Consider the following 22,955-nt stretch of genomic DNA (forward strand, 5'->3'; position numbering starts at 1 on the left):
TAATCTTGTTTCCGCTTTCTTTCACGGATGATATTGCGTCGCGTCGCGGAATCATGTGCGACAATTCAGGTTGATTCTTACAGATTTCGAAATCGCATATCCAATACACGCGATATAGGCAGCTATGGCGCACTTCTCCGGACACTTGTCGCTCACGCTTCGTGATTTCAAAGCCGTACAATGTTTCTCCTCTCCGTTTTTGAGCGCTTTGCTCGTTGGCCGTCGCGGCGGTATGCGGAGGTATTAGTAAGAGAATAGCCTTGCTTTTCAACCCTTCTTTCATTACAACTACGTCCATACAGTGTTGAGAGATTAAATGCTTGCGACTTGGTTCGCTCACATTTTGTCGCAGTTCCCCTTTGCGCCCTCTTAAGACCTCTCGAAAATTGAAGCATGCAGAAAACGTGCAGGCGGAGGAGGTGTGCAGCAGATTGAAAATAACTGATCTCCATTAGCATTTTGTTTCACCGTGGCGGAGAGATTAAGTTTTTTACGTGGGTTAAATTTCGAATCTCCAGTATACCTTCAGTACACTAAACGTTCCCTCTTCGACTGTGCTCGAAATACCATTCATAGAGTGTACGAATACGAAAATAAGAAGTTGTTAGCCTCGTTGGCTGACGCAATTTGTCGTTATAGTCGTCTTTGCATGTTGGAAAAGTACGAATCATAACTATTCGTACCTTCTTAAAGAAAGGGAAGAAACGGAACAAACACATGGTTATCTGTAGCGAGTCGGGAACAATGTGACAAACAAGTGACAAACAGACACAGTCAGGCACGTGAAACGGATTAGAAACGGAGTACATTATTATAATACAAGAGGGTCTGAGGACGTCTGTAATTATATTAAGGAAAGAAAGTTTGGAGAGTGGCTGAGGTAGTCAGTTTAAAGTTAAGTGAGAAGCTCTCAGTAAGCATCTACCCTGCGATCATTCGGCAGGCGTGGATTGGGTACCCGATGGAGACCGGGTCGGTATACTTTCTTTGTGTGTGTGTTAACACTGGTTCCTTTTTCACTCACCAACGGGTAGCGCATGGCCTGCCCGCTGCTGCACGAACATTCGTGCATTTGACTATGCAATACATAAACTGAATGTAAACAGGATATGCTTACACTGTATGCGACCGTGTGTAATTCGTACCTTGTCCACAAACTCAAGAGAATACGAAGTCGGGCTAGCTGGTCGTTTGTCTTTAACAGTGGCCACATTGAGTGAAAACTCTATCAACACAAACAACAAGTAATATCCGTCTTCTCTTGGTTGTGGGCCCATGTTCGTACAATTCGCGTTTAAACTGCGTGTTGTTCAAAAAGAAAAAGGTAAAAACGGATTATTTTTGTTGACGTAATAAAAATGAGGTGTTGGCGCACAAATAGGTGGTTGCTATTGATTGTTTCGCTATTGATGGACCTGCACTGTTAAGCACATATATTCTATTATAGTATATATACGCATGCGCACGTAGTTTGGGTAGACGAACGAGCTTGTAGGAATTAGCGAACACTCCATGGGTGTTACTAAATAGCAGTAAAAATGAACACAACGTTACAACGGTGCCTTGGAAGCAACAGCACAAACAAAAAACACACGACCACTATATACGGCGCAGTAAAAAAGCAAAAACACTTACACGAACAAAAGCTTGTTTACCTAGCATGCGTTGAAGACGATCGTATGGTGTATGTTTTATACTACACGATAATAGCGCCCAACAAATGTCTTCAAAACATGTTGTCAATGCTATTATACAGTGCATTTTTGCTTGGCGCTTTTTCGCTGTGGACCCAAGAATGTTTAATGTGAATAATGAATCATTTGTGATATGATGCCATTATTCTTTTTTGTGCTTAGCAGTTATCCTTTTTTTTCAGGATAAAGAAAACAATGCAGCGTTATTGGTGGCATCATTTGTAATCGGGGGTTCCTCTTCTCATTTCAGATGCTGACCGCCCCGCGTCGCCTCGGCTGCAGCAGCCAGAATGAACGCAGGTCCCACTCAGGCCAGAGCAACGAACGACTACGCCTAAATAGCCGAAATATTTAAAACCGACTCGACTTGAGAACATCGACACCATGACTTCAGCGTGGAGCCAGCTAGACCAGCTGCTCACGTGTGCAATCTGTCTCGACCGGTACCGGAACCCGAAGCTGCTACCATGCCAGCACTCGTTCTGCGCCGACCCGTGCCTGGAAGGGCTGCAGGACTACGCGCGGCGGCAGATCAAGTGCCCCGAGTGCCGCGCCGAGCACCGCATCCCGTACAACGGCGTGCAGACGTTCCCCACCAACGTGACGCTGATGCGGTTCCTGGAGCTGCACCGGGACATTACGGGCGAAGAACCCGAGCCGCTGCCTTCGTCCATGGAGCGCTGCCACGTGTGCAGCGAGAAGAGCTATGTGACGCGCTGTTCGCATTGCGAGAAGAAGGTCTGCGAGACGTGCAAGGAGGCGCACCTGGACATAATGCGCCGGGAGATCAGCCGCATCTGCAACCAAGTCCGCAGGTGCCTGAACCGGCTAAACGACCACCTCGCCCAGAACAGCAAGAACCAGGACAAGCTGTCGCAGAATTGCGCGCTCGTGAAAGAGGAGCTGGACGACCTAATCAATCGTTACATCAAAGACCTGCAGCTGGTACACAGTAAGCTCAAGAACGAGATAGACGTGTACCTACAGCAGGAGCTCAAGCAGCTGTCGGCGCTTTCCGAAGATGTTGAGACGGAAGTTAACAACATTACATCTAACTGCGACGTCGTCGAGAAGTACGTCAACGACGACACCGAATGGACTGACTCGGAGCTCGTGGAGTACAAGGAGATATTCTCCAAGACTCTCGAATTCCTGAGGAACTTCGATCCGGACACGTCGGATTTCACGAGGAGGGTCAAGCTCCAGATCCACACGGACCCTGACGCATTGCACCGCACGTTGGCCAGTCTGGGAGAGCTCAAGTTCAACACCCCAGTGATGCAGTCTTCCTCGAGTCTCAACATACCCCAGCTTAATCTCGGCTCGTCCGGAGGCGGCACGGCCAACGCGCTGATGCGCAGTCAGAGCGACCACCGACTCGCAGTGCAATTCCAAAAGAAGCAGGACTCAACCCGGTCGATGCTAGACATTGGTCAGCGATACGGCGGCCATCTCAGTGACTCCGACCGAGATGGCAGCTTTGAGGGTCCTTCTTCAATGTACTCTAGAAATCGCGGTAGAGACAATAGTGAAAACTCTATTCTTCGAAGGTACGGTCCTGATCGCAGCAGGGACAACGATAGTGCTGACAGCCGACTCTCCAACCGCTATGGAAGTCGGTTCGAAGACAGATCCTGGAGGGACGAAAGTACGGGTGGAAGTCATCATAATTTCAGATCTCGTTACGCGCGTGAGCTTATGGACGACGACTCGGAAGGACTCAGCAGCCACACGAGGAACGTCCGCTTCGAGGAACCGCCGCCTCCGCGGGAGAAAGTGTTTGACACAGATGACGCCACTCGCGGTCCGCTCAGCGGCGTCGTAAAGCTTAGTGATTCGGCCAAATTCATGGAGCGCCTCCACGAAAACCAGATCAGGCAGAAGCAGAAGCAGGCCGAGAAGGAGAGGCTGGAAAACGAGCCGCCTCCTGCTCCGGTGGTTCCCGTACCGCCACCCAGGAGGCCCCCGTCGAGGCAGCTCAGCGAGGACGAAGTCGATAAGCAGAAGAAGGCGGCCAACCAAGCTGCGGCCGCAACCACCTCGGCGTCCGCCACGTCCCCTCCGCCGCCCCTGGACACGAGGCCGTCGCAGCTCCGACGACTCGTGCCCAAGGACGACGTCTCGTCGCGAGCGACGCCCCCTGACTCTCCGCGGACGCCAACGCCTCGCCAGGGTTCTATCGAGAGCACGCCCACGCAGTCCCGGAGGAGTTCCACGGCTTCCGAAGACACGACTGCCAGCACGACGACGGCGACCAGCGACTCGATGCGGTCGCGGCAGCGCCGTGGCATCGAGGAGGAGCCGCCATCGCGACGAGAGCTGTCATCGCCGGCGCCCAAGCCTTCGACGCCCGCCAGGTCAGTGTTTTCGCCGCCTCGCGGCCTTGTCGGCTCGGCGGAGCAGGGCGAGGCTGAGGGGGAGGAGGAGGAGGAAGTGTTGCCAGTGTCGCGTCCCCTGTCGCGCCACTGCCCGTACCGCCGATCGTGCACCGACTACGTGGTGCGGAGGCGCGACAAGTCGCCGCCGGCCGTGGTGGCTCGTCGCTGCTTCGACGACCTGAGTTGGACACCTCGCGCTGGTCGCAGCGGCGACGACCCGGCACCCTCGCGGTGGACGAGCCTGCACAGGCCGGACTACTATCGCTACCGGACGTCTCGCTTCGGCTCGAGCGCCGGCCTGGAAGACCGAAGCCCAAGCTGGCGCTCGGCGCTCGTGGCCGACCCAAGTAGGCTTGCCTGCAATGATCTCCCGTTGGCATGGGCGAGCAGATTCTAACCCCGAGAGGTGCCGGGCCGTGGTCCGACAGGGAGAGTGAAACTGTGTCTCGACGCTGTTCGCCGCGGTTCGCTGAGCAGGCGATCGTCTCGCCGACGAAGGTGCCGCAACGGTGACGAGCCGTTAGTCCCGTGTCACTCGCTGGGGCAGGGGCTGGCGTCAATAGCCGACGCGAGCCGTCGGGACTGATAGTTTTCTTAGCGAATGCTGATGCGAATAATGTTGTTACGAATATCACCGAGATACTCACGCCATGTTCATTTTTATCTGCTACCGATCGGCAACTGGAAGTGATATCTTAAATTGTCTACTATTCTGTAAAGAATCTTAATGGGTATAACGCACTCCCCCTTATAGACAAGCGGTTACACCCTTGTGGAGTACCTTGCACCGCAGAATCTTCCTGGTCGGAATGTGTGAGCCTTAGTCAATGCTTTACGGCAACGAACTTGTATCAGCGGTTCCTGTAAGATGGCGATCGAAACGTGCGCTTCAATGATTCATATAAAGTAGAACTGAACGCTAGCATCACAAGCAGATTCAAATGATTGAAGCATGCAATCTTTGGATCGCACGACAAGTAAATGCGGTTTCTGAAGCAGGTTAAGGGAACTTTTCTGGTGACTTTTCTTTACTCACGGACTGCAAATTGATAGTGCATCTGACAAAATAAAGCAGTAATTCTGAATATAATCTAATGCTCGCGTCATCCCTCTTAGCACTTTCTTAGTGCCCGCGAAACAAGGAAACGCAGAATACGTTTTATGCTTCGGGGTAATGCCAAGGACTTGTGACTTATTCTCGTTGGGATAAGGCCCATGAGATGTTGCACGTGCTTACGTATCCCAAGAAAGACGCAGCATTTAGTATTGCGATCCCCCATCAGACACGCACGGCGTATTTGAATCAGTGACACAAGGGGAGCCAGCGTTTTATCTAGGTGCGCTATATAGAGAGAGACATTATGCGTCATTATTCGCGACGTTCTAAACCAAGATTTTGTTTGTCAGACACGTGCCTACTTGGCTTAGCATTCACCAGGCACCTCGGGAGCGTACTACGTCAACTTAATTCGCTTCTCGTTTTCGCGGGAACACATTTCGGATTGAATTTTCGTGTCCTTGTTGGCTGGTCGACTTAAATCCATCCCTACACTTTTCTCGACATTTGCCCTGCCCTTGTGTACGTTCATATTAAGGGCTGATTCTTGTGTTTCAGTCGCATTCGCCACCTTGGTGGCAAAGGTGATCTTGGTGTCGCTAAGTCTCCGGCGTACACTGATAGAGAGAGCGTAGATGTACTTGTCTATTCGCGCAGAGCGTGCGAAACTAGAATACATATTATTCCATTAGTTTTTTCCGCTAAACCTCTGAACGTTTGAGGAACGTCGGCTGATGACGCAAACTTGCGATGTCCAACGGCGCCTCCCCGCCTCCCCCTTCCTATTTCATGCCGGTTTTGTTAGTGCTGTGGCTGTGCAGCAATTATGAAGTTATTCCTTTGTTTCGAGACTACCCCATTATGCATAAAGCGTATTCTACGTGAAAACAAGCGCCTTAGCACAAAAACATGTGCTTGACCGTCGAGTACGATTTGGTAAGCACCTCGTTCTGCTTATGCCGCAGCGCCAACTCGGCGACGGGCCTTCTCTTCGTCCTGCCATCGCTGTCGGCGGAGACGAAGAGAATGTAAAGCGCAGCGCCTGTCCACGGAACCCGCCACGTTCAAGACTTGGCAGCGCATCCGCATAGAAGCACCAGAGGGACGTTGCTCAAGAGAACAGAATAAAGCAGAATATAGTTATTTTTTAGGAAACCTCCGTAGAATGCGTTCATTCTTCTCTTGCGATTCTTTCACAGTCCATTCTCAACATATGTCATCGTTGCCTTTGCCTTCTCATCCACGGACACATCTGACGCGCTGGGCTTTGAAAGCACACCGAAATCGCTATGCGTACGGGCCGCACATGTTCGGTATTTTCTTCGAGTGCTCAACGATGAACGTTAGCTGTGTTAACCGGCGTCAATTCCAGACGGAAAATTCAGCAAAGTATGCACGCTCCATGGAATGTGGGACGTGTATTATGTGGACGCATTGCAAGCAATGACCCCTCCTGCGAGCAAGACGCCGACGGAATGTCCTTGGTGGTCTTTCCGTTTTCGTAGATGGAAGGTAAACTTCGGGCTCCATGGCCACAGTGGAAGCCTTCGTCAACTGGTCCTTCAGTATTCGTTAAGGAAAGCGAAAGGTGCATCGCACGAAAAGGTTAGAGGCCCCTCATGTTATCGAAGAATTTTGCTTTTCGTTCAAGTTGACTTGCCACACGAATAACCTAATCTGCCTCTCAATAACCATCCCATCAAAACGAGTGTGTGAACCCTGTTCTCTTCTGCGAGGCCGCCAATGGACGTACACTTCTTCACGCAAATAGATGGTCATTGGCTCTTGTGCGATAAATCGATCATACGCACAATCAGGAAAACAAAAATGTTTTGTTTGATGCGATGAGGTGTGGAAATACTAGCCCGTTTACTATGTCAACGCGCTTTTTTATTTCTTTATGTATGTAAGTAAGACTGATACAGAAAATGAATGTCAAAATGTAACATGCAGCGATCCATTACATTGCAACTACTGCAATTCAGTGCGTTTTTTTTAAAAATCCAGATCGTAACCTATGTCTCCCTAAAGCAGCCAGTTTTAGTGACATTAGTCCTGCGCCAATAAAATAAAAAAAAGATGCGTTTAGGTGAAGTAACATTGCGCTCACAAATATCGTTAGTCTTTCCCGCATTAACCAAATTTTCTTTTTCGAACATCGCTTAAAACGTTTCTGTGTTTAATTAGCTTTAATTAAACGCGAAATTTATTTAGCGTAGGCTCACATAATTGATAAAATAATTACGCATATTCAGCTCACACTCTTCTTGAGCATATTTGCCTGGAAATGGCCTGGTTTAACGAACAAGGTTGCTTGTGTCGGGTGAAGCACCACGCCAAGAATTTTATCGTGAGCATTTCTGATTACTCTTTCACTGAAATCCCGCTAGCTGTGTAATATCGGCAGAGGAAGAAAACAGGATAATTATGCAACCATATTTACTTTCCTATTCTCGCTTCATAATGCAACGCTCGGTTATGAGCGTTACTACTGCAGTTGCGTAAGGAGTTTCCTTGGAGCTTTACGAGTCATGAAGTGGCGTACCTAGTTAAAGTGGTTAAAGTACAAAAAGCGTTTCGGTCTCAGTACCCCCCCTCTGCGAGTGACGTCAGACGAGTGGCATAGCACTAACGCGGCTGTTTCACTCTCCTACGGCCTCTGGCGCGCATGCGCATGAGTGGCATGCCTCTACACGCTCTCAGCCCCGGGCTTTGGAAAGACTGCGGACACTCGGCCAAGAGCCACACGGCGCCCGTCGCGTGCTGTATTGCTTCCACAACACGAAACTAATAAACTATTTGCAAACCCCGAAAGTGTGAGCCATTAATCAGCATGGCATGATGACCTGCGTCACTAGCTGCTCGCAACTAAGGGTATTAAATAAACTAGATTAAAAAAAAAGATAAAACAACAACGAGAAGTTATGAGTCTCTCCCGAAAGCCACGCCCACCGACTATTATGTGTAAAATCATTGTATATAGCACACTAGGACACCTTGTCAAGCTAAGTTGGTGGGCTTTTACTAAGCAAGAACCACTGCGCAAATAGTCCTTCACAGGGTCTTGATAGGGTACATAATATTGTTGACGTTAAAGAAGCAGATTGTCACTTAATAACCTTAGTGGCACGAGGGTTGTGAAGCATAAAATTAAGTAATCACTTCTACTTGTCACAGAGGTTTGTTCTGAATAACCTAAAGCTTTGTCTTCAAGGAATGCAATCTATTTCACCGGGGTATATGCGGCACAGAGTATGTGTCTAAGACGGTAACCTCTGCCACATTCCACCACCAACAGTAGAGGGAGAGAAATCAGATGTGTGGTGGGAAAGACAAGATAGCCTAACCGGAAAGGAAGCTTCTGGTTTGTTACCCTACACTGGTGGAAGAGTACGAAAAATAAAGGCACATATGCCTTACACGGTTGTATTGACACTTTGTCATGTAAGACAACATATGCACTCGTTAGGATAGGCGCTAAGGAGCATAATACAACTAATTTCATTTTTTGGCTTGAAGATGCAACCTATATGCATGTGCACCACTAGTGTCTCAGTTGCTTGCAGTACTCGCGATAGGCGAGTCAGTCGGCAGCGAGTTTGAGCTCCGATCTGTGTTTTCCGCTTGCAGGTGCACTCGCGCGCCGCTGGCCAAGGCCGTATCTCTAGACCACGAGGATCGCCGCCGACCGACGGATGACAGGAAGAAAGACGAAGCGATGACGAGGGCCGGATCGCTTGGCGGCCCGTCTCCTGCCGCGCACCAGTCGTCGTTCTTCAGCCGCCTGAGGCCGCAGCAAGCGCAGATCGGCGAAGAGGAAGACACCGAGTCGGAGGCGTCCACCGAGGAAGAGGACACTTCGGACGAGGAGGAGGAGGACGATGAGGAAGACGAAGAAGAGGACGAGGAAGAGGAAGAGACGGTGACGGCGCAGCCCGAGAGACCCAAGACGCCCACGACGCCCACGCGCAAGATCTCGGCGACGCAGCAGGCGCCAAAGAAGGAGGAGGACATGACCTCGTCCGTGTCGGCGCTGCTCAACAGGAGCGCCCAGGCGCGGCGGGGCAGCCAAGACGTGCGCTCCTCGACACCCACGTCGGGCAGGCACTCGCAGTACGCGAGGGACAAGGAAGAAGAGAGCACCAGGAGCCGCTTGCACTCCTGGAGGGACACGCCGTCGTCGTCGGTGGACGACCCCACCATGGTGTCCTCGTCCCGATACGGCGGCACCTCCTTCCTGGCCAGCCGAAGGCGTGCCGCGGACGAAGACCCGCCGAGAGGAGAGGAGAGCGGTGCCGGAAGTCGCCTGCTGAGCCGCAGTCGGAGCTCGGCGCTCATGGATCAGCCGGAACCGCGAGCTGACCGGCGCAAGAGTCAGCAGGAGAACGCCACCACGACGGGTAGGTCGACAGCAGGGAACCCGACGTCATCTTCGGCGGCAGCGCTGCGTAGGAGCCGACTGGCTCGCAGCAAGAGCTCCAACGAGGTGCTGCCCGGAGAAGGCGACAGCGGCGACGAGGCCAACCTGCCGTCGCCGTCGTACCGGAGTCGCTACGGTCAGCCGGAGGGCAATGCTTCTTCTGCTGGCAGCAGCGCTCTGTCACGTTCGAAAAGCAGCCACGCGGTCAAGGACAGCTCTCCAGACACGGGGGACTACGGTGGCTCATCCATCGGCGGTGGGCCCGGGACGTCGTCCAGCTGGGCCCAGTACCTGCGCAACAAGTACGGCTCCCGCGGAGGCAGCGGTCCGGGTGCCTCGTCGGGGTACGGACCCAAGAGCGTATCCCGGTCCCGCAGCTCGCACGCGGTCTACAGCCGCAGCGGCAGCGACGACAACAGCTCGGAGGACGAGGAGGTTCCCACCCGGGGTCGCGGCCTGGACGGCGGCAGCGCCTCGTCGCGTCACGATGGACAGTACGGAAGCTACGGCTTCCCTCGAAGCATGTACCTTCAAAAGCGCCGTATGCAGCTCAAGATCGGCACGCGAGGAACTGAACCCGGCTGTTTCACGTGGCCAAGGGGTGTCGCTGTCGGACCGGACAACTCGATCGTGGTTGCCGACAGCAGCAACCATCGGGTCCAGGTGAGTTGGCAAGTGACACACTTGGCGTTGTGTCTCTATCGGCTTCGGTGGCTGAGGACGGCACAAGTTGCGTAAGTCTAGCGAATTGATAACTTTTGTACAGATGCTTGAGCCAACACGAACCGAGCTTTTGAAGATGAGCCGGTACCTGGTGGATGGGATCAACTGTACATTTCGTGCAGCTGCCTCGAGCAGCTCACTATACCTATATGCCATGCAATTATTTTTTGTTAGGGGGTAGAGTGAGTCAGCCCCACAGCCCTGGCTAAGTGGGAGTGATGAGCGAAAATGTGAATGAAGTTAGAAGTGTGCATTGTGGCGGAGTGGTGATGGGTGAGCATTTCCATGGTAAATCTGCTGCGTTAAGGCAAAGGTAGGTCAGCAATGAAGGGCGACTGAGACTGTGTTCTCCTTTTCTGCACTACTATATACGCACAAGCACATACCGTTATTATTTATTGCTTTTGTGTTTCGTGGCCGTTTCTTTACAGCCTGAAAGAAGTAGCCGCGCTTGATAACTTCATTAAAACAACTTTAGATGAAGCATTTCTTAGATGCTCTCTACAATTTCAAATTAAACTGGGCCCAAATGCGCTATAGCTGCAAGAAAAAGAAGTTCTGAGTCACTGAAGACAGCGGGGAATAATATGGCTTCAATTTCATTCATCTGCAAAGCACAACAGTATCTAAAAGTTCAGCTCAAATTACATCGTACAATCACTACAAGTTATCTTCAATACGGCTGAAAGGCTGCAGTTAATTTGTGATGTTGATGTGAAAATGCTGTGACAATCGCGCCGTCATTACATTCCTAACGAACCTTAGCTAGCATCACTTTCCAAACGTGTAAGTGGTCGTGCAAACGTATTTAACACTTAGGGAATGTGCGAAATTCGCAATAAATACGAGATGTTCCTGTTCAAAGCAGAGCGCTTTCACCACAGCAATGTCCATTAAGCGAAATATCCATCGTCTGCACGAAAATTGATTTTTTTTTCCATTCAATTAACTGACTTTTAGAGCAGCAATGTCTTTGTCATACATGTTTGCCTCGAATACCCGAAATAATTCTTTGTGTACCGTTCTTTGTAGTAGTGTGTATGTTCAGTTAGGTATCTTATGCATTCTGGTATAGCACTCCCGGCACAACTAAAATGCTAAAGGCGTCTTTCAAAGCGCAACGTAGGTAAGTGGTGTGGCAATGCACGTATTGACCCAGTGCAGCAGTGCAGTGGCAGAACCTCTGTGCGACCAAGGTTTCGCAAAAGAAAAAAGGTGAGACTGTTACCTAAATACGGCGACCTCCTTCGTGTCCATACATAGATAATGTAACCCCAGCACTTAAGTGCAAATGAATTGCTCGAATATCCCACACCTAGATTCACCGACTTCCCTCCGAATGCTCTTGTTTATGCCCTTACTAAAACCCTTCGAAACATGGAAAGTTCAATGAAAATAACAAATGGGGCGAAGTGAAATAACATCACGCTAAATGTTGTTTGTATTGCTTCAACTCTGTTTGGTCGCGGATGTTTCTATTTGTTGAGCGTAGGTTCACCTAACGTTACTGCAGCGCGTACGGGGCTGGACAGCATGTTTCCCACAAAGCCGCCTGTTTCAACGACGACAGTGAAGTATATTTTAACGGAATTTTCGGAAGAAAGTCAGGTTGAAGCTTAAATTGAAGGCACGCCTTCACTGGGGGAATTGAAAGCTTTACCTCAAAAATAAACTCAAGCTGATCTGCTGCTACAGGCCAAGTCGATCGGGGGATCGAGTGCTGTTGTTGTCGCCTTCAACTTATAGCACATACCCACGTCCTATCTTGTCCCTTCTTGCTGTTGTTCCCTCGTGAAATGGCGCAAGCCACTCTGAGGGATCGGCCATGACTTGGACGGTGAAGGAATTGTTAGCATTTTATAAAAATAAGTAAGGGGGAAATGAAATAAGTTTGCAAATGTGATTTAATATGTCTGTTGTTACAGGTATAGCGCAGCTCGTTAACGGAGAAACTTCGTCTTCTTCGGCAGCTGACAACACTAGTGGAGGATCAACATAAATGCTGACAGTTTTCGTACAATATTCGAGCTGCATTATGTTTCATTTCAGTTGGAAAGTTACCCATAGAAGGCGCGCTATGGTGTGGATGAGCTTTTCAAACCGGAACCGTGCACAATCGCACTCCTTGAAGACGATGTCTGGTCGGTATAGTCGGCTTTGATTTAGTGGCATTGTTTCAACGCATGAATATCTGTTCGCGATTATCTTCGAATGCCAGAGGTGTAATAAAGCAGCATACACGCTTTAAGTCGCCAACTGTCTCTCAGGCGGGAGAAAAAAGAAGGAAACACAGACTCGATTGCGAACTATGTACGAATACCTTGTTTTGGTATACTTTATTTGTATTAGCCCAACTAACGAACTCATTGTGCCCTGGTTATGGGGTATTCAACACTTTCAGGCATAATACTCGTCGCTACCATAGTACATCGGTTAATGATGATATTCAGAATGCTGATAACTAGTTAAAAGAACTATTGCCGAGGACGCCATTTTCTAGACAATGCGCTGCGCATAAAGTATAATGCATTATTAAGTTGACAAACATTAGGATGCTAGAACAATGCTATAGAACAAGCGTTAGTTAGTTTAATTTCGGAGGATGCCCTTTCGGCACTGTACATGCATGCATTCAGACAAAATGAAAACGAAGCTTCTCCTATTGAATTGCGCGCCTTTACAAGCTGCACCGATGACATCATTACACACGCACACATGCGCGCGCGTACGCGGGGGGTGGCACACGCACACACTTACTAACCTTTTGTTTCGTTGAAGCAGTGAACTCACAGCACTTTACTGTAGCAACTGGAAAGGCTCACGGTGTAACATAAATTACAACAGGCAGCAGGAACTACAAGGTATGCAGAGTTGCACTGTATACAGTGCGAACTTGTAGTATTAACTCCCGTACACTGTTCTCTCCAACCTTCCTTCTTTTTTCCTCTCTCTCTTTTTTTCCCCATATAATGTTTCACACCATTCTGAATTAACGCTCTGTTTAGAATACATCCTACTGAAGGGATAGTTTTACGCTACAGGTATACCTAATGTTACCGCGCAGATTGCGACTTCTCGTTTTTGGATAAACAATAGCGTCATTTTCTTGTGCGGTGCTTATGCCTTCAGAAACGACACAGTGCTCCTCCGACACAGTCCTAAGAAACAAATATCATGATGTGAGGACATTCTGCATGGCAGCCTTTTCAAGGTCTCTATACGTATGTTTTGGAAGCGCGTCAGACGCTCGGATTTCACCGTACTTGAAAGAAAATTTGTTTATGATGCAACATAGCGCAACTGAATGCATTTCCGATAGAGGCAGCTCAACAAATGCGATCATTGCTGCGATCAGTGTAGCACGTGCTGCAACAAGGTACAGCTCTGTTTCAAAGCTCGGTGGCTTCTGAGGCTTCCCTGGAGCCGGCGATAAGGTGGGGTTCCGCAAACGCATTGAACGGCGAGACGGGCGCTAGATGCCGCTGAGAGCGCCGTCGATTATGTTGCTCACGTATACAGTCTAGCGTGGCCTTTAAAGGACTGTACTAACAAGTAATGTCAAGAATGGATCACAACTGTGCTTCCGACGTGAGTGACCGCGAGCTTACAGCCCGCAGTATGCCTAGTCTTTTCGTGTATAGTACACAGGCGCAGCGATTTTTATTGCACTGACTTGCGTTGTGCGGCCGCTTCGCGAAATGCACCTGCGGTGGTTTCACGTATGCAAATTCATCTCGGTCTATCATGTGCACCAGACTCATTGCTCAAGTTTTGTACCTATTGCTGTAGCCGCGTTGTGGAATTTGGAGCTAGCGTCAGTCGGTCGCAGCCCGGATTCACGAAGTGGCGCGCATTTCGCGGTACAGTTTGTATATCCAAACGTGATCTATACTTCCGTCGTTCTCCTAGGGTATAGCATACCGCTCGTCCTGTCCACTCCTTCGTCACGTCCCGTCTGAAGTCGCGGCTCTTTTCCTCTTAAACATGCAAAAACCATTTGTGATCGCCTGGCGCACTTGGGCTGTCCTATCGCAGGCGGCAATTGTTGGCGAGCGCAGAGAACGGCTGCTACCCTAAGAGAATGACGGAAGTACAGATCATGTTTGGGTGTGCTCCTTCACTCCCACATCGAACCCCCTGCTGGCGCTGAGCCGTGCTCCCGCAAGGGTTGCAGAAGATAGTGCCAACCTTTTCTTCTTTACCCACAAGAACCACTTCTCTCTACGAACTCTACCGCGAAATGCGACATCTGTGCGACATTTGAACGTTAACCAGCTGTGGTAATCTGTGTGGACTATACGAGATTGTTAATTGTTAGTACGGAGGAAAGGGCGCTGGTGAAAAGCTTTGCCGATTCGGTCCTCGAGAGGCTGACTGGTACCAACTCCATGCTTTCACATAACTATATGGTTCTGTTAATTGTTAGCACGGAGGAAAGGGCGCTGGTGAAAAGCTTTGCTGAATCGGTCCCTGAGTGGCTAACTGGTACCAACTCCGTACTTTCACATAAATATATCGTTCCGTTGCGAATCAAACTGCAGTCGAAAAAAAAAAGAATCGGAAAGGTGCCAGAACTTTACGAAGGAAACAGGCGACGAAGACAGAGAGAGCAGAGGGAAATGAACTCTCCATATTGAATTGATATGTCTGGCTTCATGTCTGTTTGCTTCGTATGGCAGTAACTAACTAAAAATGGAGCACTCAATTTCCCCTATTTTTCTTGCTACAAGCTACTACACTGACATATTAAGTCTTAGGGATACACCTGTCCCGTACAGACCCCGATGAAGTTTTTTACTAAGATTGCTACTAGAGGGAAACCTGGCGCGACAGTCATTCATTCACCATGATGATCATGGGTAGTGGATGTGATTTTCTTACATTTGGCAATACTTCGTAAGGAACGCGCATTGCAGCTTCTGATGTTGATTCCTGTGGTTACCTCGAAGCGTACCCTTAGAGCAGGTAAGTATTTTTCGTTCACAACCACTGCAGTCTATCACGCGATTTCGGGCCCTTAAAATGGATCGGGAGACTCTGGAGAGAGTGTGTCGTAATGAAGCTAGTCGATAATTTGACAGTAGCATTTTCTTTTATTTCGAGAACGACTGCCTTACGGCATAGCAAAAACAAATTAGAACAAAAATTATAATGAATGGAATCCAGCGTTGGGCAGCACGAGGTTCAGTAATGCTCTGGGATCACAGCCATCTAGAATCCGCGTGTCACCATGCCCGCCACTGCGGAGGCTAGAGTCTGAATAAGGGCACCATGCTATTATTCTTTGGTGTCTTATGCAATCCGTTTTGTTCAAAGTGTGGCTGAAATGGTCGAATGCTAAATATAAGAGGTGAAGCGAGGCTGACCATTGTCACGCTTTGCGAGGGCAAATTATCTTCAGACTCCTCTGAAGAAAGTAAGGTCGAGGCTTCAGCATCATGCCCATCCTCTCTTCACTGTTGCATCTGGCGGTGCGCGAAGAGAGAAGCCCCCAGGACCGAAATAACGTAACGATTCTATTCCAATTCATTTCCTTCTCGCGCTTCGTCAGTGGTCCGAGCTGCGTTCCGCCGCCGTCACCTCGTCACTAGTATCGGCCGGTCGTGTGCGATGAAGGATAAGAAAGGAAAAGAATCAAGTGAAAAGAATCGCTGTATATGCCGCAGGGGCCTCCAGGTTTCCCTCTAGAATTCTTAGCACGAAGCTCTGTCTAGCCACCTCCCACCTGACGGCCTGCGTCATTTTGCAAATTTCAGAGCCACCGGCACAGTTGAAGCGGCCGGCATCGGGCGCGGCCGGGTCCCCCCCTCTCCCCCGAAGCGCTGGCAGCGATCGGCTTAACACCCGGACTGGCCCCCGCCCACCCTATAACCGAGCGGCCTGCGAGGGCTGCCCCAGTGACCACGGCGCCTGCTGGCTTGTGTGCGCGCACCCGCCATGTGTGTGTGTGTGTGCGTGTGTGTGTAGCAACCCTGCTGCGGCCTGACAGGCATGTCGCCGGCCACGTCAGCCGGACTTCCATACCTCGCGGTCACGTCGCTCAAATTCCGATACCCCCTCCAGCGAGGCAAAAAAAAAGAAGGAAAGAACAGGAAGATACTTATTCTTTTCTCTCTCGCACTTTTCCGAGCGCCTCGCGACGACCGAAGGCGAAGACTGGCTTGTACAAGCACGTATCTTAGGAAGTAAAAACAAAGCGAGCTTGAGCTTATTTTCTGAGAAGATGTAACGTAAGTCGTGTTGCGTCGTTTAAATTGTTTTCTTGAAATTTCAGCCAGTAATGCATTCAGGAAATTGATGCCGTTCGGAAGCAAATTTAAAGAGTATGCGTTCCGCTATTAGCAGCGAAAATCGAGAAGGGCCTTCCGGTTGCGTGCTTTTAAAGATAGACGGCGCTTCTTGTCTAAGTGCGCGAAAACTTTTCCATTTTCTTATCGTATTCGGCCCGACAAGGTACAGTTGCTGAGAAATACATCTGCGGTGACTTCTTTTTATCCCAACAGTTCTTTAGCTATGCACCTTTTTTTTTTCTGTTTTTCGATTGGTATTTTCATATTCAGCTAGTCTTCTACGTCATTTGGGCCTCAGAGCTGGCCTCCGAGGAGATGGAGCGATCAGCGTTACCGGCTTGATCCTCTCGTTGTCCCACTTTCTTTGATAATTGCTCAATAAACAAACGTGACCAAGCTACGGCTTAAACTCTGTTAATTTCTCGCTTCACTGATCTAACGTGACGTGTCACCGTCTGTTGTTTGACCCTACTGCATGCCGTGCTTACGTGAGACACGTTGGCGCGACTAATGCTGCCTCTTTAACTGCTATGTAACAGCTGACACTCACAGCAGCAACGACAAAGGAAGGCCTACAAGGCTTAAAGCCAGTGCGACGCGGAAATATAAATAAAATAATAATAATAAACCTGCGAATAATGCGGTTGCTTCTACGCCACCAAGAAAGCTGCCATGTCGCTGCCGTGACCCTGGGCTGCTTTCTATACTCCGTTCCATAGATAGCAGTCAACGCTGGGGAAGCTACGCAAGAAGTTCCGTCAAGAAAAGTTATCGCTCCGTGCGTTCCGTCCATGCTTCGCTGCGCGCCAACAGCGAATTCGCTCGCGTGAACAGCACGTGAGGTTTCTCCAGACGGGTTGCAAACAACAAAATCCGAAAAGAACAAAAATAAGTATGATCTAAAACAACGCATTAGCAGCCGTACACCACAGTGTGTTTGTTTCTAAGGGTTAAAACTTGTTTCGTTCAATACGGAGCCTATATAAAAAACTGTTGTGCACAAATGCGATCAAAAGACGTCGAACTATATCCAAGTGCGAACGAAGCCACTGCAAGAAGTCTCTCTAGCATCCACAGCGTTGACTGCTATGTATGAAACGGAGTATAGTCGCTGCGTATGACCAGCAGCTTACGCATACTATACGGACCACACCCTGCGCCATGGTTTGTTCTTATTGTTTCCGGCAGGAGAGATTGGGGATGAAAGTACTACCCTGCGTTTCATCCGCAACACAGTTGTGGAGGCGATGGTGTTTATAGGCATATACACTAGACCCCAAATGAACTATCCGTTCGGAATCTGTGTTCATACTGAGATGAGCATCCATCCTAAACAGATCGAAACTTCGTCAGAAAAACACATCTTTCGGGGCCGTTCTGGTCTTGCAACGCGAATTTCGCTGCGGCTTAACCGGTGTCACGAGGTACTTACGGTGCAGTCCCATGGTGCGTTCTGTCTGTCAGTTTGTGCTTCCAGTTATCGCAGGTACGTGACAGTTTTTTGGCATTAAAGCATAAAATTGCCATTTCTACGAAACTGTCCGATGTCCAACCGACTCGGCTGAGCTAGTTCATGCTATTACAGTACCGCATTGTATTTGTTGTTTGTAGACGGCGGATGAACAAATAACTTTTGGCAAGGGCCCCTTGTCACAGAAAATCCGGTGTCGGCGTCGTAGCTTGCGTTAGCGTCATGTGGGCTAAAATTGTCGCATATATTTAGGTATATGTGTCTACGCCACGCCTTGTTATACGACATGCGGTATATGCGGGTTGTATTACTACGCCATTCTATCACTAAAGTTGCTCATACCTTGTCTTAAATTCTTGACAAGGTTATTCCTCGAAATTTTGAGAATGACAGCCCACAAACGAATGTCATGAAACAAAACACCGACAGCGCATGCCTTTTTTATTAAATCTTCTCAAACAGAGATATTATAAGCACGAAACAATAACAGAAACCCGAAGATGTTGTAATTTCCTGGCGCGGTTGTGCGCTATCTCCGGGGTCTGCGCGCGCAAGGGGCTGCGTTTCTACCAGCAAGCTCGTGTTCGTGTCGCCGCCGGCGTTTCCCGGTAAACATTACGGTCACATAAGCTGCAGTTGCCGGGAAGCTTGAGAAGCAGTCGGGGATCTTTGAATGTTATCGCGTTCCGCTCTTAAAGGCGAAGCTTAAGCCTCCCCCAATGTTTTTTTCAACCTTCGTACTTTCACTGAGATGGCTCTGGAAACACCGAAGTTTGCCCACGTTGGCACAGGACGTGGAATGGGAGCGTACAGCCTGACTGTACCAATATGTTTCGAAAAATGTGCTATTTGTGGCGATATTAACTCTGCGCAGCTGTTGACAAAGGCACGTCTCTCCAAAGGTGAGTACTGAATACCGAACAATGCCTGAAGCACAGCTCTAAAGAATTTAAGGTGAACGTTGGAGTGTGTTGAGTATTATAGGAGAGCAATTGAATTTCGATGACTTAAACAAGCACCACGCAACCATGAAGGTGCATTACGTTGATTAGGTTAGATAACCCTTCTTGGTTGGTGCTTCTTCATCTTGTCTGTTTTGCAATTGTAAAGATGCGTCGTCGGGAGTGTGTACGAGGAGAAGAAATTAAATTTCTTGCGATTGAATGATACCTTGTTATAAGCGTGGAAGATAATAGTGTCGTGTGGTGAACCTGATCGCCTGTGCTTGCAATAAACTTACAACTACGGTTGAACTAGACACTTTGGCGTGGAAATTTTCGCGAATATCTTATTATTGTAGGCCTGCGAGAATTACACGCTGATAGGAATGATCGAGATTTCTTATTTCATCTACCGGAAGCGTTACTTGGGTCACATTTTATGTTCGAAGTTCGAGCGGTATCGCAAAGACCCTTTGATAGCGCGCGCACACAACACGCTGTCGCACGCTTTCCACGGGAGGCTTTATTATTATTATTATTGTTATGTTTTTTATGGTGCGCAGGAGTGTCAAACTGGAAAAAAGCGCGTGATGTGTGTGAAGTGTGGGAAGCCGGTCTCCTGGTAGATGTTGTATATATATATATATATATATATATATATATATATCCTCGCAGAGGCAGGACGTGTGTCGTGTAAGTTCCTGAACAAACAACAATTCGCAATATTTTGAATGCCGTTTTAATCATGGATCCGGGACCTCAAAGAAGTGTGACGTAATGCTTACGCATTTATTCTAGCATTTACCGCTAAACCTAGAAGAATTTTTTTCTTCATTGTGTTGTCGAGTCCTTGGCGTTTCTTGTGCTGAATACGCTCGGCTGCGAACACTCTCATGTGCAGTTAAACGCCCCCCTCTAGGAGCCTTTAAAAACGTGCTGGCATGCGTTGGGTGATGGCCAGCCTGTTTGCCCTCGGTAAGTGCCTTTGCAAGCAAGTCTTCCGGTCACGGTGGCATAATTCACCGGTCGCAGGCTATGCCAACCGATACGGGGAAGCCCGTGCCTCGTGGACCACAAAGCTTTGTAAGTGCACCCTCCTGTAAGAATTCTCGTGTTGGGAGGCCCCTTTGTAAGGTGAGACGCGCAAGACAGACTCCTCGCGTTCCGGCTCGTTCCGTCGGTAAGTGCCCCATTAGCATTAATGCTTTTTGTCTTACGAGAATTTGTTTCCTTTAATGACTGCAACAGTGTGGAAAGTTTGGCTATTGAACAGCCCGCTATCCCAACGTCTTAACGAGAACTTGAGTTTAGGTTGAAAAGGACAGGCATGTTTTTTTTTCCCTACGAGCAGTAAATGTATACAGCAAGCGTTCGAGAAAGTACGAAATAACTTGACTACAGACAGCAACAAAAAGAAATTAACCATACAGTCATCTTAAAAGCTTTTCGGCCGCACTGAAGTGTTTCAGATCGCTTTTGAATTCTCGCGCTGCGGGGAGGGTGTGAGTGAATTTGGTAACGACGTAACAAGAGCACGTCCTTAAATTTGACACCCTTAACATGATGCTGTGGAGCTCATATCTTAGAAGTGGCTTACTGGAAAAAAGTGGTACAAGTCCTTGTAAAACGCATATTTAAGAAATTTGCAAAGCTTATTTCAGGTTTTGTAATAGAACACATGTAGATATTTTTTTTACCGTAGCCAAGCAAGAAATCCTTGCGTAATTTAGATGCTTGGATCATCTCAGTCGAGCTCCTGAGCAAACGTGCTTTGCTGAGAATTCATGCGTCTCTTCACGAAGTTTGCGAGTTTGAAAGCTCTTCACATACGTTATGGAAATGAGCTTCTGATAGCCAGGACTAAAAGGGCGTCGCGGGTGCCAGCAGCTGATAAGGAAACCACGATACTAACGATAAGAACCGCAAAAACCTTGCTTATAAGGCCTGGTGACTGGCCTCCCAACGTTTGCTCTCCTTGCTATCACTTTGCATTTCAACTGTAAGAAATAGTGCTGTCATTTGAAAGGCCGTCGAAAAATTGTTCGTCACAACGTAATAATCGTACTGAACGTGATTTTATGCTGAGTATATCGCGAATATTTATTAAAGCGACAACGAAATTCAACATAGTGATTTAAAAATGATTTCCTTTGCGGCGGCGGCTTTTATCGTTGCAGTATGTAATGTAAGAAGCTTGAGAACACTTTACTGTTTCAGAATCCTTGTATCCTATTGTGGTTAGGATGTATAGTGCGCAGGCTATGCATGTGTAGGGTGCGTCGTGTTCTCCGCAAGTCAGTGTTTGAATCGCCTCTGAACCCAGGCGTGGAAGTTGCACTGTATGGTTGTGCCGTGCCTGGTGTCACACATGGCGGTTTTCATGGGTTGCATCGGGGAGATCGAGGTCGAAAATATCTTCGCTGTTTCGTTTCCCATGATTTCTGAACCAAAAATTCAAAAATTCAGCAAACGAGTAAACATATTATAGCTACATCACAAACTTAGTAATAACGGTATACTCTAGCAAGAACTCTTGCTTCATAGCTATGTATGGTTGACCTTTCTCACTATTTCTCACTGACACGCACACACACAAAAAAATTGCACACTAGTTTACACGAACGTCAGTGCGAGCGGCTGTTACGCTGCTCAAAGGCGACGAGATTGTGCGAGTAATTGTGATGGTGAGTTTTGTGCACTGTGTGACGTTGTATATCTGCATATGACATTGGCGATCTGTGCGACTACGGGGTATCTTTACAAACTACATGCAGACAGTCTTGTTGTTCGTTCTTCCCTTTCTTTTCATTATTTTCTCTCGTCATTCATGCCGCTTTCCCAAGTGCAGGATGACCAACCAGAGATACCCCCTGATTAACCTCCCTATTTTTATTTTACTTTTATGGACAGACTTTTTATGCATTCGACGGTAAATTGTCGAATGCAACAGCGCACTTTCTAGTGGAACCAAGTAACATTTGTGTCTCCTGCAGTGAGAAAGAAAATGAAGAAGAAAAAAAAAAAAGACAAGCGGCAAGGCCTTTGAATAACGCTGTCGAAATAGGTATAGTCATTGAAGTCATATATTTCTCTAATCACTGATTATTTTCTGATATCAGTGACGAAGTATGAGCTCAAGCAAGACATATTTGTGACCGAAAGAGATTTCAGCAGCGACTTCAGTCTTCTTATTTTTTGACAATTCGGCAATATGTACACTGTCCTGACAACCGTGACTGCCCTGTATATAAACAGGGTAGTCACGTTGGGGGTTGGTCGACGGTTTCTTCGCCACTGTAAACAATGCACGCAGCCGTTTCGGTAATGGAATGGAAAACTTTATTGAGTTCCATCGGAACGTGTACTATAGCACGTATAGCGGGCCGCTCCCACGTCGGGAAAGAAAGGCCTAGCCTCTCCGCCACGTCGTGGGCCCGTTGGACTGCCCATAGTTGGCCTTCAAAATCGAGACTGCGTAGGGCAGCCTCCCACTTGGACGTCGTAACGTCTTCGTCGCCCCGTAATGTGGGGCACCGTCAGAGCATATGATCTAAGTTGGCAAAGTCTGAGCAAAGCGCGCAAGTAAGTCCCGATAAAACTGTTACAGCCGTCTGTTCTCTTTACCGCTTTCGCTTTGTGAACGTTCTGTTGTTGCCCGGCGCAGGTATTCGACGCGTCCGGCCGCTTTCAGCACGAGTTTGGCACGTACGGCAGCTCCGAGGGCGAGTTCGACTGCCTGGCCGGCGTGGCGGTGAACCGCATCGGCCAGTTCATCGTGTCGGATCGCTACAACCACCGCGTGCAGATCTTCGACCCGTCGGGCCGCTTCCTGCGAGCGTTCGGCTGCGAGGGCCGCACGGACGCTCGCTTCAACTACCCTTGGGGCATCACCACAGACTCGCTGGGATTCATCTACGTGTGCGACAAGGAGAACCACAGGGTCCAAGTGAGTCCACATTCTGGCTGAACCTGCTACACGAG

General features: G+C 48.7%; 1 protein-coding gene across 4 annotated transcripts in view; it reads left to right on the forward strand.

Annotated features, from left to right (window-relative positions):
* Positions 1-22,955, forward strand: part of tn (tripartite motif containing protein thin) — a 172,318-nt gene that overhangs the window by 144,246 nt on the left and 5,117 nt on the right. For 3 of the 4 annotated variants that reach the window (XM_050189623.3, XM_050189624.3, XM_050189622.3), the window contains exons 2-4: positions 1,945-4,051; positions 8,760-10,212; positions 22,639-22,920. In XM_050189623.3, coding sequence (XP_050045580.1) covers positions 2,079-4,051; positions 8,760-10,212; positions 22,639-22,920 — 3,708 coding nt within the window. In that variant the 5' untranslated portion in view covers positions 1,945-2,078. Of the gene's footprint in view, positions 1-1,944; positions 4,052-8,759; positions 10,213-16,028; positions 16,963-22,638; positions 22,921-22,955 lie in introns of those variants that run through there. The other variant, XM_055077311.2, reaches the window with a different exon arrangement.

The sequence above is a fragment of the Dermacentor andersoni genome, chromosome 2, assembly GCF_023375885.2.
Source record: "Dermacentor andersoni chromosome 2, qqDerAnde1_hic_scaffold, whole genome shotgun sequence".
In the NCBI taxonomy this organism is placed as follows: domain Eukaryota; kingdom Metazoa; phylum Arthropoda; class Arachnida; order Ixodida; family Ixodidae; genus Dermacentor; species Dermacentor andersoni.